Genomic DNA, 16479 nt, shown 5'->3' with positions numbered 1-16479 from the left:
TTTTTTATTTAAAATAAGCTGAATTAAGAAGCTTAACCAAATAGGAAATTAAAGTCACATTGTGATAGTTTTGGTATAATTTCAGAATATCAATGTTTGGAGTGCAATTTTCATGAGAGAGCGTCCTTAAGGACTAGTATTTAATTTTTTATCCTATTAAAAAAATTAGGTAAAAGTAAAATTCTGCATTCTCTTTTTTCTTCGTCCTTCTCCCTTCTTCTTCTTCTTCTTCTGCTTCTCTTTTATATGTGTCGTAGAAATTAAAAGACTAGTTACTTATTTCAGGTTCGAATTAAGTAAGTACTATTCCATTGAGCTTATATTGTCTATCCATAATGATATAGATTAATTTGGTTGGAGAAAATTGAAGAATACAATGGTTGGGTCTTGTTGAGCTTAAGAAAAATGAAGAAGACAAAGTAAGTTTATTGATTTTTGAAGCTTAAGTTGAACCTAACTACTGAAAATTTGTGAGTAGTAGAAGGTTGTATATCAAATTCGGAGTCATTTGGTCTAGGGATCTTTTAGTTTTGCGGAGCTAACTGTCCCAATTGTGGATTAACAAGCGTATTTGCAAAGGTTGTCTCGTATAAAGGGGTCTAATTTTTGAAAATTTTGCCATTCTTTTACTACTTTAGTGGAAGAGTAGGAATAGGTGCAGTCATTAGAGACAGTGATGGAGAGGTCATTATGGCATTATTCAAACCTGTTCAATGCACCAGTAACATTCAAGCTGAGGCATTTGCTGCTAAACTAGAGATGCAGTGGTGTATCAACAATGGATTTCACAACTTCCAGATGGAACTGGACTCACAAGTCATTACTAATATGCTCACTAACAAGAAGACTACTAATATGATGCTGAAGAAGATCTTAACAGACACTGTCACTATGGCAAAAGATGCTGAAGAGACCTTTTCCCACTGTTTAAGGGAAGCAAATCATGTTGTTGAATTCTTTGCAAAAATGACATCATCTAATGGAGTAGAAACCTTTAATGCCTTTTCACAACATCTTTCTAAAAAGGTTAAAGGTTTAGTTGAACTAGAAAAATGGCAATTCCCCTCCGTGAGGAGGAGATACGAAAAAAATAATTTCTTTATTAGTTGAAATTTGTACATTCTAGTATGAAACGGCATTATATAGGCTTAGCCCTTTTTTTTTTTTTTTTGAGAGCTTAAATGTATCATTCTTGAAGTAGAGGTTTGGCCCACGTCCCCCTCTATGTGTAACCTTTTTGTGCATGAATAGACATGGTAGGGATCAAGCTTAACCCCTTACATCAAGGACTCACAATCCTTTGTGATGGCTTAATAAAAAATAATATAAAATAAATTTGAACATGAAAAAAATGAATGTGGATCTGGTCTTTAATCACAAACGTGTGTTAGGATTTGAATCCCAAATCCGACCTTTGTAAGCAGGTTCCCAGGAAAGATTGGAGGGTCACAGCTGGACCACTTAAATACCAACCTCCTTAGACAGAACCTACTTACGCAGTGATGTAAGCGAAGAATAAATAGCACACACAGATTTATAGTGGTTCACCCTCAATGTGAGAGCTACGTCCACGTTGCTGCTGCAGATCTTATTAAAGAAGAAATATTACAAGTGTTTACAACACTCAACCTCACAACCCCAATCCCAATTACACTCAAGAATTTTACCACAGAAAATTCTCTCAAAGACCTTCTCTTACTTAGGCCTTTCACTAAGAGTATTTCTCTTAGATTTTTCTCTCTCTTTGGGATGTGTTTAGCAAATGATCTTGATGATGTCTTACAAATGAACCATAAGCTACCTATTTATAGGAATGAATTTCCTATGATGAGGTAAGCGCTTACATCACGACTATCATGAGGTAAGCGCTTACATCACGACTATGTGAACAAAAGAATTGACTTGTTTGGCCAATTCCACACCCAACAAATCTCCCACTTGAAGACTAATTTTAATTTGTCTTCACACTTTGATCGATGCAGCAGCTCTTTCCTAGTTTCATACTTCGTGCAGGCCAACTGAAGCTGAGCATAGCTTCAGTTTGTCTATCGTCACTGCCTTTGTCAGCATGTCTGCTGGATTCTGACTCCCTGCGATCTTCTCAAGCACTAGCGCTCCATCTTCCAAAGCTGATCTAATGAAATGGTACCGGAGTTGTATGTGCTTCGTTCGAGCATGGTAGACCGGGTTCTTTGCCAAATGAATGGCACTTTGGCTATCACAATATAGCACACTTCCCTCGTGGTCCTGATCCAATTCCCGCAGAAAAGATTGTAGCCACATCATTTCCTTTGTGGCCTCCGTCACAGCAACGTACTCAGCCTCACAACTAGAGAGAGCTACTATCTTTTGCAACTTGGAAACCCAAGAGATTGCAGTACCTCCGAAGGTGTAAACATACCCGGATGTGCTCTTTCTGCTATCAATATCACCACCGTTGTCAGCATCAACATACCCTTGCAATCTTGTTTTTGATTTTCGGAAATACAGAGCTGAACTCGAGCTGCCTTTCAGATATCTGAATATCCACTTCACAGCCTCCCAGTGTTGCTTTCCCGGATTGCTCATAAATCGGCTGACAACTCCCACTGCATGTGCAATGTCTGGCCTTGTACATATCATTGCATACATAAGACTACCGATTGCAGATGCATAAGGTATCTTGTCCATCTGCTTCTTCTCATCCTCGGTAGTCGGCGACTGATCCTTTGACAACCGAAAGTGTCCAACCAAGGGAGTCCTGACTGGCTTGGCATCATGCATGTTAAACCTTTTGATAACTTTCCTCACATATTCTTCTTGTGAGAGTTTGATGCCCTCCTTGCTTCGGTCGATTCTCATCCCAAGGATTTGCTTTGCAGCTCCCAAATCCTTCATTGCAAACTCTTCTGATAACCCTTTTTTCAACCGATCAATCTCCTGTAGGTTTGCTCCTACGATTAGCATGTCGTCGACATAGAGTAGCAGTATCATGTATGAGTCTTCAAATTTTTTGAAGTAACAGCAGTGATCTGCCTCGCACCTTGAAAAATCAGCTTTCTTCATAAAGCTGTCAAACTTTAAATACCACTGTCTTGGAGCCTGTTTTAATCCGTACAGACTCTTTTGAAGTTTGCACACCAGATTCTCCTTTCCTTTGACTTTGAATCCCTCTGGCTGTCGCATGTAGATTTCCTCGTCTAGATCACCGTGAAGAAATGCAGTTTTCACGTCCATCTGTTGCAGATGTAGATTTTCCTTTGCTACCAGTCCAAGAACAGTTCTGATAGTCACCATCTTGACTACGGGAGAGAAGATCTCCGTATAGTCGATGCCTTCTTTCTGTTGAAATCCCTTTGCAACCAGCCTTGCTTTATAACGCTTGCTTCCATTGGGTTCTTCCTTTATTCGATAAACCCATTTGTTTTGCAATGCCTTCTTATCCTTTGGCAACTCGGCTAACTCCCATGTATGATTTGCCGATAGTGAATCCATCTCATCCTTCATTGCCAGCTCCCACTTAGTCGATTCATCGACTTGCATTGCTTCTTCATAACATTCCGGCTCCCCTCTGTCAGTGAGTAGAATGTAGTTGAGGGATGGAGAGTACTTGTGAAGCGGCTTCCTGATCCTGGATGATCTACGCAGTTCTGTGATTGGCGTCTGTTCATTTGTTTCAGAATCAGCATTTTCATCAGCACCTTCTCGGATTGTTTGTTCCTCTGCCTCGGTTGTACCTGGCTGCGGCTCAGGTGTCGGAAAGTCCCTCAAATCGACTATTTCCGATTCCTTGTCCTGACATTCTGAATTCTTTTGCAGCTTGTCTTTGTACAGTACCTCTTCGTTGAAGACAACATTCCTGCTTCGGATGATCTTCCGATTTTGGTCATCCCAAAATCGGTACCCAAGCTCGGTGTCACCATAGCCAATAAAGTAACACTTCTTTGATTTTGGATCAAGCTTGCTTCTAGCCGTATCATCATTATGAACATATGATAAGCAACCGAACACTTTCAGAAATGAAAGATTTACCTTCTTGCCACTCCAGACTTCTTCTGGAATACTGAAATCCAAGGGAACTGACGGTCCTCGGTTAATTAAGAAGGCCGCGGTATTGACTGCATCTGCCCAGAATGTCTTGGGCAGTCCAGAGTGTATTCTCATACTCCGAGCACGCTCGTTCAACGTTCGGTTCATTCTTTCGGCTATTCCATTTTGTTGCGGCGTTCCAGGAATAGTCTTCATCATCTTGATCCCATTATCGGCACAGTACCGTTTGAAATCACCATCGGTGTATTCTCCGCCGTTGTCGGACCTCAAACACTTCAACTTGAGGTTTGTTTCATTCTCGACCATGGCTTTCCATCTTTTGAATACACTAAACACATCGGATTTATTTTTCATAAAATAAACCCATACCTTCCTGGTTGAATCATCAATGAAGGTCACGTAGTAGTGTGATCCTCCAAGGGAGGGGACAGTGGTAGGTCCCCACACGTCTGTGTGCACCAATTCCAACTTCTCGACCTTCAACTCCCTGCCTGCATTTGAGAAGCTTACTCGCTTTTGTTTTCCGAGAATGCAGCTCTCACACGTATGAATGTCCACCGTCTTCAGCTCCGGAATTAAGCCATTTGTCACCAACAGCTTCATCCCCTTCTGGCTGATATGTCCCAGCCGACAATGCCACAAATCTGTCTTCTTTGTGTTGTCAACCACAGCAACAGTATCACGACAGCTAGTCGTCATGTAGAGAGTGTCAATCTTCTTTCCTCGGCCAACTACCATAGCACCTTTCGCCACCTTCCAAGACCCATTACCAAAGTTGAGATCATATCCCTCATCATCAAGCTGACCTACTGAAATCAGGTTTCGCATCAGCTTTGGAACATGTCTAACTTTTGTAATCTTCCACGAGGATCCATTTGGCATCTTCAAATTAATGTCTCCCGTGCCAACAACGTCTAGCGGCTCTCCATCGGCTAAATAAACTTTGCCGAGATTCCCAGCCACGTAGTTTGTCATTATATCATGATGTGGGGTGGTATGAAAGGACGCTCCTGAGTCAAGCATCCAAGAGTATATCGGGCTGTCAACCGATAGCAACAACGCATTTCCGTAGCAGCGTTGATTCCAGCCCCCTTGTTGTCCTCCTTCTTTGGCGCCCTGCAGTTCTTCTTGAAGTGACCTGGTTTTCCACAGTTCCAACACTCATGTGTTCGTCCTGGTCTGGATTGACCCCTGCCATTCCCTGACTTCGATCTGCCCCTATTTCGGTTGTAGTTTCTGTCATAATTTCTGCTTCTGTTTTCAACATTAAAAGCAGAACTCGTCGATGCCTCTCCCGAATCTGTCCTGCGCACCTCCTCAGCAAGGATACGATCCCTAACATCGTTGAACTTTAGTTTGTCACTGCCGACAGAATTACTAACCGCTGCTCTCATTGGCTCCCAGCTATTTGGTAGGGATGCCAACAAAATTAGAGCTTGCACTTCATCATCGAAGTCAATTTTTACCGATGACAATTGATTTACAATGGTATTGAATTCATTTATGTGTGCAGCAACATGAGCATTTTCCATCATCTTTAGATGAAATAGTTTCTTCATGAGAAATACCTTATTATTTGCCGAAGGTTTCTCATACATGTCAGACAATACCTTCATCATATCTGCGGTGGTCTTCTCATTTGCCACGTTGTGAGCAACGTTCTTCGACAGCGTCAGTCGAATGACTCCCAGAACTTGTCTGTCGAGGAGATCCCAATCTGCTTGCTTCATCTCCTCTGGTTTCGGACTCAGAGGTTCATGAAGCTTTCTACCATATAAATAATCTTCAATTTGCATTCTCCAGAACGCAAAATCTGTACCATCGAATTTACCGATGTCGTGCGTCGTACCATCTTCGCCTCCCATCGTTTCTAAATCACAACACAACCTGTTGCTCTGATACCAGTTGTTAGGATTTGAATCCCAAATACGACCTTTGTAAGCAGGTTCCCAGGAAAGATTGGAGGGTCACAGCTGGACCACTTAAATACCAACCTCCTTAGACAGAACCTACTTACGCAGTGATGTAAGCGAAGAATAAATAGCACACACAGATTTATAGTGGTTCACCCTCAATGTGAGAGCTACGTCCACGTTGCTGCTGCAGATCTTATTAAAGAAGAAATATTACAAGTGTTTACAACACTCAACCTCACAACCCCAATCCCAATTACACTCAAGAATTTTACCACAGAAAATTCTCTCAAAGACCTTCTCTTACTTAGGCCTTTCACTAAGAGTATTTCTCTTAGATTTTTCTCTCTCTTTGGGATGTGTTTAGCAAATGATCTTGATGATGTCTTACAAATGAACCATAAGCTACCTATTTATAGGAATGAATTTCCTATGATGAGGTAAGCGCTTACATCACGACTATCATGAGGTAAGCGCTTACATCACGACTATGTGAACAAAAGAATTGACTTGTTTGGCCAATTCCACACCCAACAACGTGGTGGTATAGAAGACTTGCAGATCACCACCGGAGATGAAGGCTTCTTGATTAGAGGAAGACTTTTGGATCACCACCGGAGAGGAAGGCTTCTTAATATGCAAAAGATTTACGGATCACCATCGGAGAGGAAGACTTTTTTATGTATATATATTTTTCTTATAGGAATAGAGTTAGTGATGAATACATACTCTTTTTCCTTCAGTTTGATTGGTCTGCCTAAGTCATCAAATCCAGTATAACAACTACTATGTGATAAGCTTGTGTGCAATTGGTTGAATCTGTCATTTAAATAATTGGTAACATTTGATTGGTCCTTACATTAATTTGGCATGCTACATCACTTATGCATGTAGAATAATTTTATTGGTCCTCAACTTGACTTGGTGCGTTATGTCATTTGGAGCAAATTCATGAAGTCCAACTCAATGACAAGAGGGATTGCTAGGATAGTCAGCACACGCCACCTACAACTCTTGAGTCGTGGGTTTGAGTCACCAATGGAGCAATAGCTTCAACAAAAGGGAATCAAAGGGAAGGGAGTTTTTTTTTAAGTCCAACTCAATGGTCCAACCCAACGAAATTGGATTAATTTAAATTCATGCCTTCAACTTAAATAAATAATCTTGATTTGAACTTAATATTTCTTGAATCTCGGAATCTATCCAAATTCAATATAGATTTTAATTCCACAAAATTCATATGTCTATGTTTACATTGATATCTCATCGCTATCGAGTTAATTACTTTTGCAATTATTGCATTCAATCTAATTTGAGTAATAGAGTAATACTGTGATAAGTCGACTAATAGCCTGTTTGACCTAGTAGTTTTGAGGTCAAAAACGTTTTTTTTTTTTTTTTTTTTGTAGAAAAAGTACTTTTTTGGGATATTTGAGGTGTTTGGCCAATATTAAAACTACTTTTAACTAGATGCAAAAGCAGTTTTCTGTGGTTGGGGAGAAGCAGAAAATAATTTTTATCAAGACCAAAATATCCCTACCATAAATACATATTACCAGGTATATCCGTCATTAATTCATTAATTTTTAATTAATAATTCTTTTTTTCGTTTACGCAGTATAAAGTTAGCTTTCACGTATGTAAAAACTTTTATAATTTGTGGAATGATTTTGAATTTTATTTTGGTCGTAGATTTTTAGTATATTTAAATCATCGTGTTGATATTATCTCAATATTTAATTTCTTATTTATTTGTATATGTATTATAGTAATTGAAATTTTAATATGTACTTTTAAGTTTTAATTAAATAAAAATAAAAAACTTAATTAAAATCTTTCATAATAGATATTTAAAATAATTTCTCTTTGTAAAAATATTTTGATAGTAAACGTTCATTGATAATTGTCCTTTTTCGTAATTTGATACTCAAAAGCACTTTTTTAAGAAGATTAGTCAAACACAATCTGCTTATTAAAAGCATTTAAAAATACTTTTTAAATGAATTAGCCAAGCACAAATTGTTTCTCACCAAAAGTGCTTTTAAAAACATTACTTCTCAAAATAAAGCAATTTTTAGCCGGTAGGCCAAACAGGCTCAAAGTCTTAAATCTTAATTATCCACAATTCACCCCTTGTGTTTTAAATAGTACTACATCCACCTTTGTTTCCGACTCTAACTGATTGTAGGAATCTTCTAATTGGAAGGTGCATCCCATTTGGCGTTATTACGAGGGTTACTTTGCTTGTCAGTATTATCGAGAAATTGACGAATTCTTCATCAATGCTAAGAGCTATAATCTCGCTGCATCTTCCATGCTGCTGGTTTGCTTTCTTTCGAAGATTGTGTCGACATTTCTTGCATCAATCCAAACTCACATACATCATCAAAGCTTTGGTGTCAAGACTTGGGAATTTGTTTGAAAATGTTGGGCACAAGGAAATGTTTACTTGGCCTTACGTTAAAGACTCAAAATGTAGAGAGAGCAGAGCCAAAGTCAGGATTCGAATCTTGTGGGTTCGAGATCCTAATTCTTTAAAGTTACTGGATTCTTAATTAATAATTTGTTCATATTTGACAAAAAATTTAATACAAATATATGGTTCGAACAAAAGCTACTGGGTTCGGCCGAACTCACGCCGAAGGGCTATCTTCGTCCCTGAGCAGAGCGCATGGAGAAAACCTTATTGTACGCGATATATATATTTACTTTAAATCATATCAATTATAGTAGTTAAGTGATAAATGAGGTGAGAATGCATAAATAATAATGACTGTTAAATGATAAAAATTTGTATGCAAACACATATTAAAAAATTTAATTTATTTGGTGTAGACACTTATATGGATATTGTTTCTCATATCGTCCAACTATCTCCTTATTAGCACCCCTGATAATACTTCTATTTGTTTTCAATCTTGTTATATGACGAGTATTTGATTGGAGACGTAAATTAACATATATGTGTAAATTCATATTAGTAATTGGAATAATTTTTTTTTTTTTTTTAGATATACGACAAGTTCAGTTCAATATAAACTGTTACAATGAAATTTGTTTTAAGTATCAAGCTTTTCTTTTTCGTAAATGTTTAAGTACCACTACCAAACTGGAGATATATGACATCAATAATCGCAGAAGAAAATTAATAGGAGTAATGAAAATTTGGTTTGATGAAGAAAACTTGATACCAACTTAAATCTTTTTAAAAAGCTTAGTAATTTTAAATTCTTAAAAGTTATATAATAGTAAGATAAGATATCATAACTGTTTTAATTCCTACGTCATAGGTAAATTTTGCTTTTAGTTCTTGTGGTATATGATTTACCATAATTAACCTTAATATATTAAAATGTGTATTTTGGTCTCTTTATGTACAAAATATGTTATATTTGACTATTTATAGAACTATATAACGGTCAAATATGAAGTAACAATACAAATTCAATATATCGCATGAGTAATATTTAAGTAGTGAAACAATTAATAATTGTGATGAATTTGTAAATATTCACAAGCAAATGGATCAAAAGTGCATAATTCAATTAATTATAAATTTAATATGGTTAATTAGATATCATACAAACTAAAATTAGAACTTACCGAATAATTGAGGGACCAATAGTGCTATTAACTAGTAAAATAATATCAACTACTCCATCTTGATCAAATAGAGTGTCGACTTAGTTTTTTTTTTTTTTTGGTCCAAAAGAGTGTTCACTTATCAAATTAAGAATTAATTTTATTTTCATATTTGCCCCAATTAAGTGCTATGTGATCAAATTCAATACTAATTTTTTGGGGCAGTTTAATCAAATTATCTATTTTTTTTTCTAGCAGTAGTATATTTTTTAGTATAGGTAAATGACTAAGTGGATACTTTTTTTTTTTTTTTTTTTATGGGGAGGGAGTTTATGGAAAAGGCAAAAGCGTCTTTCAGACTTTCAGTTATACTTTCTTTTCAACAGAAAAGTGTCTTACCGTTAAATACCCTCCTTTTTCGCCAAACTACCATTCGTCTCCGTAAAACAAGAAGAACATAGTCACATACCTAGAATTCAGTCTTTTCCTCTTCCTGTGTCTAAGTTCATTTTCAACTGATATTCAATCCATTCTGCCTCGATTTTTTTTTCTTTAAAAAAAAAAAAAGAAAGAAAAAGCTATTTCTATATACATGTTGAAGCAGCTTCAGAAATGGAGGTGATTGAATATTGGTTATTGTTTTCTTGACGTTTCGACGTTTAAAGAATTCGTTGAGTTTTTTTTTTTTTTCGACTTTTGGATGGCGGTGGAGTACACATGTTGTGAGTCGCAATTCTTCATTCATATAGTGATCATTGTATTTCTGGTAGTGTTCGCGGGAATGATGTCTGGCCTTACATTAGGCCTAATGTCTTTAAGTCTTGTTGATCTTGAAGTCCTTGCCAAGTCTGGAACTCCAAGTGATCGTAAAAATGCTGGTAATTTCCGGTTTCCTCGTTGCGTAATCTGATGTTAAGCTTTTAAATGAAATGATTACACAGATTCAACATGACATTAGAGTAAGTAGAACTCATGTTTCAATTCTCATAGCCACCGATGATCAGAAAAAGAATTTTCAGGTGCTTAGCCCTTGAAAAAGATTCAGGGCCGCACCTGTGTTGAAAATATTATTAAGTAAAAATAGAAGTGTGTTCACTCTAACAACTTAACTTTTCATTGAGTTGCAAAATTTGACACTTGTGCATTGCGTAATGTATTTGTTCAAAATCATTTTGCTTCTATTGCTGAAGTTGGATGCTTCTATTGGTATCCCATCGATTGTGGCGTTTATTAAACCTGAAAAAGAATTTCTGGAAAAGAAAAATTCAGCCAAATGCCGTTAGAGAAAATTATTTTCATTTTTGGCAAATACTGAACTGTTTACTTTTCCAGTTTTTGCAAAAGCTGAAAAAACTTGTGTGTTTGGCTGAAAAACAAATTCCAGAAAAATCGGAAGAGCTTTTTATAGAAAACTTTCAACAGTTTTTAGAAACAAACACCGTGAAGCTTAAGTCTGTTAAACTCCACAAAATTAACCAACAGTCTGTTGATTTGGTTCTATGAAATCTTTTATGCGACAACATAAGTAGTTGGTCATCTGTACTTTGCAGTGAAATATGTTCTTTCTGTGTTGCTAAAAGAAACTTACTACTTTGGCGGAGACATACTATTTCACCAATCTCTTTACAAGTATCAACATTTTCATACCTAACAATTTTCAACAAAATGTTGACTCAACGTATAACTTGTACTCACCTTTCCATTTTCCAGGTCAATCTTGTTTGTTCGTTCATAAAGCTAACTGATCATTGATCACTTTCAGAGCAACGTTTAGTTTGCTTCTGCTATAATTTTTTTGTATTCTTGGGCCTGATTGGGAAGAAGAGAGAGTTGTAGTTACGTTGTTATAAAATCTGTATGGACGCTGGCTGGACCAATTAGTTGCTAAGCGCGCGTAGTTCTCCTTAGTTAATGTGAAATGCAAAGCTTAAATTTTGAAATTGTGAATCTTATTGCCTTGGTATGACCGCATTTACTTTATTGATGCTTTGATTATTTAGGAACTTTCTTTTGTCTTAACAGCCAAGATCTTGCCTGTTGTACAAAATCAGCATTTATTGCTCTGCACCCTACTTATTTGCAATGCTGCTGCTATGGAGGTAAGCAACATTATGTTAGTGTATCTCTTGAGGCACAATTTTCTTGCTCTATCTGGATTTCCATTTAATTGCTGAAAATCGTCTAAATATTTTCAGGCACTTCCTATCTTTCTTGACAGCCTAATTACAGCTTGGGGTGCTATACTGATTTCTGTCACATTGATTCTTCTGTTTGGTGAGGTGAGACTTATTTTTTCTTTTGTTAAGATTGAAAATAATCAACTATATGGGGAGTGGGTGACCTTGCATTTTATCTGCCCTGAATGTATATACATTACAAAAGTCACATTACGTTTTATTTAAGACAAATAAACTGGTTATTGCTAGAATTTATTGTGTTAATCGGAGCTGGTTTATGGTTATATCACTGATTTTAGTCTTAAACTCTTCTTTTTTTCCCCACCAAATAACTGCTACTATTAAACTATCTGTTCTACAAGTGCTACTAGATTTAAAAATTAAAATTTGATAGATATATATAGAGGAAGAGAAAATAAGAATCCGTGAAATGGGAGATCAAACAGAGCTTGGGTTGTTTACTGAGTAATCTGCATTGAGGATTGATAAATGCACCAAATGTTGGATTTACTTGCACTGATCGGTTACTATTTTGTGGTTGAGCAGATCATACCTCAATCCGTTTGCTCTAGATATGGACTGGCCATTGGTGCAACTATGGCCCCATTTGTTCGCATTCTTGGTTGGATCTGCTTTCCTATTGCATATCCAATAAGCAAGGTGAGCTTGTTTATTTTACGAATTTAGTTAATTTTCTTTGGCTTATAAAAGATAGTCTTTTGTATTAGACCCTTTCCGATGTTGACATATCGAACCAAATGCTGATTGTACTACATGTTATTTGTCTAATGTTGGCCTAAGCCCCTTTGTTTCTACTATTTGCAGCTATTGGACTATCTGCTAGGTCATCGAAACAGTGGTCTTTTTCGACGAGCTGAGTTGAAAACTTTGGTACATTTTCATGGAAATCAGGTACCTTTTTAATGGCTAACCAATCATTGTGTTATAGATGTAGTTTTAGCTTGTTCTATTTTTAGACTGAAACTGTTTTCCATTTCTGGTGACATTTCATTGACTTTTGCTCTTTTAAATGCTGACAATTAGAGACTATACTTCTTATTTCCTTCTCTTTCCAGCTGGAAATGTGTTGCATGAAATTTTTGATATTAGATCTTGATCTGATTTCTTATGGCTTCTTGCATTGTTTATGTTATGTCTCCCATTCTATGGTCCATTTCTACAGGCTGGTAAAGGTGGAGAGCTAACAAATGATGAGACAACTATAATTGCTGGTGCTCTGGAGCTTCACGAGAAAAGAGCGGGTGATGCTATGACCCCCATATCTGAAGCCTTTTCTATTGATATTTGCGGGAAGTTGGACAGGTTCTGCATACTTGGAATGTCCATATAGCGAAAATTTGCATGATTCCCAACCTCTCGATCTGATTCATACTCTATAATTTTTTCCATTTTGGTACAGAAATTTGACAAATTTAATTTTGGAGAAAGGGCATAGCAGGATACCAGTTTACTATGAGCAACCTACAAACATAATTGGACTTCTTCTGGTACTAATTCTCTTATTATACAGTTCTGGCAAATTTTGTGCTCAACACAGTTGCAACCATATTTTTGCTTAAGTTATTACAAAGTGTGGGAAAATATCTCCACTTACTTTCAATTCACAGTTTCATGTTGCTTTCGACTTGGAGTAAGTTCGTCTTTGCCTTTTCATGACCCAAAAACAATTATAGAATTTCACTGACTGTCTGCACTTCATAAGATACCGGGAAAATAGTCTTTATCCCCAAAAGCAACTTTTTTCTTATCCAGGGTTAACAGTTAGTGGCTATATGAAGCCAAAGTAAAGTCTTCCATGAGGCTAAAGATGATTTGAGGGCTATTTTCTTTCCTGAAAGTGTTAAGGCCCTGTACTTTTAAGGCCTTGTACTATGTATTGCCCTTGTTTCATTTATTTGCTTTCATTTCCTTGGACACAGAAACATGTGGTGATACAACACCCTGGGGTTCTACCAAATGATGTTTTTCCCACATGTACAAAACCTATCTATTTCCTTAAATAGTTCAGATCAACTAGTAGACTCCAAAACAACATATAATGCTAAAGTTCACGAAGTGCTGGCTAGGCTAATTGGTATCATACTATGAAATAATTTTGACAAATGGTAGCCAATTTATATCGTCAAATTATTTAGATCAACTAGCAGATTGTGGGATTTCACTAGGTATGTTGTTGTTGTTGTAGCAGACTCCAAAATAACATCAATGCTGAAAATTTATACGTAGGAATGCTGAGGCGATTGATACCATACTCTTAACTGATTATGACAAATAGTGGCTAAATTTATATTCTGCTAGCCGAAGTGTCAACTTTACTTTTACTCTAGTCTTTCCAATTTCTCTCATTTTCATTTACCCCAACCAAGTAGACAAGTTAATAACTCCATTTGCTTTGGTATTACAATAAGTCCTTCTTGTACCCCAACAAAGTACATTAGTCGCTAGTTACATTTCTCTGGTAATACAATAAGTCATCTGTTGACATGCTTTTCCTGTGACCTTGTAGGTCAAGAACTTATTAACCATCCATCCACAAGATGAAATGCTTGTAAAAAATGTTACCATCCGAAGGATCCCGAGGTATACTTTATGTTTCTCATGTGCAGATACTATGTATGTATTTGGCTGCATTGTTAAGGTATCGTTGAATGTATTGTGCTAGGATGTATTATACTTATTCAGGTGTATTTGTTGTCTTTCCATTTAGCAAATCAGGATCTTTTTAACATGGTACACCACTTTTATCTTGTTGATCACTAGCAACCTATAGTGCTTTTAGGTCTAGAAAATTTGTTTCAGAATGCTTTCTTATATGTTGTCCCAGTCCTGTATGCTTCCTTCTTTACATGAAGCTTTAAATTTAATAGTCTATGAATATTGAAAAAACTGTGACGAACATCCCAGTTATACGAGACCAGTAAAGCTCCTAAACTGTCAATACTGTTGTTATGAACGAAGAATATATAGTACAAATTGTAAGAGCACTCATCCAAGTTAGATAATCTGCCATTTAGAGACATACCAGTACAATACCCAAAGTGTTCAGGTGTAAACTGTAGATGAAAGAAATACCAGCTAGTAATGTGGCTCATCATGAGAATGTAAACTAGCCAATACTTAAACATAGTTATCTAATATACATCAACTAGGAATTTCTTTCTCCTGCAAACCAATATTTGAGTAGTTTAGTTGTTTCTCTCTCTCTCTCTCTCTCTCTCTCTCTCTCTCTCTCTCTCTCTCTCTCTCTCTCTGTGCGCGTGGGGCTGGGGGTTATTCGAACCTATTAAAGTGGAAGGTGATGATAGTACAAGGTGGATTTCAAATATATACTTACTGCGACAGTTGATCCAATGCCTTTGGTATCCCTCATAAACAAATCATGATTGACCTCTTTTACATTGCAGGGTCCCTTATACCATGCGATTGGATGACATCTTAAATGAGTTTCAGAAAGGTCATAGTCATATGGCTGTGGTTGTAAGGGAATGCAACAAAAAGACGGACCAGCCTGCTAGCAATAGCCAAAAGACGGACCAGCCTGCTAGCAATAGCCAAAAGACGGATCAACCTGCTAGCAATAGCCTTGCTGATAGTGAGCATCTTCTATTTGCTCTAGCTTCTGTTACTTCTCACATGTAAACTTTTTTCTGATATGAACAGTCTGCTTTGTTTTCCCTATCTAGATTCTGTTCAGGATGATGTGAGAGTAGACATTGATGATGAAAGGCCTCCCCCCGAGAAGAGCCTGAAGAGTAGATCATTTCAGAAAGGCAAGAGTTTGTCCAACGGTGGAAACACTTCATCCAGGAGAAATAGGAGCAGGAGGGGCTCGAAAGATTTGTACGCAGACATTCTACGAATAGATGAAAATGATCTGCCAAATATCCCTGATGATGAAGAGGTAGTCGGGATAATAACTATGGAAGATGTTATCGAAGAGCTTTTACAGGTAGAATTACTCAGGATTTTGGATTTTATTGCTTTCTATGATTTTTTTTAGTGTCAAGATATTAAAATGCCAATTGTGTCTTCTGTGTAGGAGGAAATTTTCGATGAGACGGATCATGCAAAGCATTTATAGCAGTAGTTCTTTTGTATTTATTATAAGAAAGTAATGTGTAGTTGCAAAACTTTGTATGTCTGAGAAATTCACTTTACTGGACTGGTGTAAGGACTCAATTACCAGTGTATACACTTGCGGTGTTCACTGGACTGAATATATTGTTTTTAGCTGATATCAACAGGAGTAGGACTCTGAATTCTTCCTTACAAATATAGAATGGACAAAATAAGTGGTACTTTAGGGTTGTGCTTGGTATGAAGGCAAATGTTTTTTCTGAAAATTTAGTGGTTTTCTTATTTTTTGGAGTTTGGTTAGTAACCAGAAAATATTGTGCCACAAACATTTATATATAATCTAGACAAACACTATGGAGGACGGAATAGGTGGTGCAGAAAAGGAGGGGTGGGAGGGGGTAAGGTCGCGGGGCGGTGGGTGGTGTGGGTGGATTGAGAAGGTAGGGTGGGGTGGTCTAAAAGGGAGTTTGAATTTCACATTTCCATATGCAATATTCTGTTGGAGTTTGATATGTAAATGTTTTCAACTCCATCATAATGTACTAATATTTTTCTGTATGTTAGCTAAAAGTGTTTTGTCTAAATTCTATTTTCGCATTAAAAAGCGATTAAACTTTGAATAATTTGATATGCGGAAAGTTTCTCGTATTTCACACACTTCCAGTTTATTAAAAACACTT

General features: G+C 36.8%; 1 protein-coding gene across 1 annotated transcript; it reads left to right on the top strand.

The window, feature by feature from the left end:
- The first annotated feature begins 9644 nt into the window (after positions 1–9644).
- LOC132606458 (DUF21 domain-containing protein At2g14520-like) lies at positions 9645–15959 on the top strand. The gene is made up of 11 exons (XM_060319970.1): positions 9645–10402; positions 11547–11623; positions 11720–11803; positions 12248–12361; positions 12527–12613; positions 12885–13024; positions 13122–13209; positions 14229–14302; positions 15127–15314; positions 15406–15671; positions 15762–15959. The coding sequence occupies exons 1-11, from the start codon at positions 10225–10227 to the stop codon at positions 15801–15803; spliced, it is 1338 nt and encodes a 445-aa protein (XP_060175953.1). The 5' UTR covers positions 9645–10224; the 3' UTR covers positions 15804–15959.
- Positions 15960–16479: the final 520 nt, after the last annotated feature.

This window comes from Lycium barbarum, chromosome 8 (genome assembly GCF_019175385.1).
Source record: "Lycium barbarum isolate Lr01 chromosome 8, ASM1917538v2, whole genome shotgun sequence".
In the NCBI taxonomy this organism is placed as follows: Eukaryota; Viridiplantae; Streptophyta; class Magnoliopsida; order Solanales; family Solanaceae; genus Lycium; species Lycium barbarum.
This window is presented reverse-complemented; position numbering and strand designations above follow the sequence as displayed.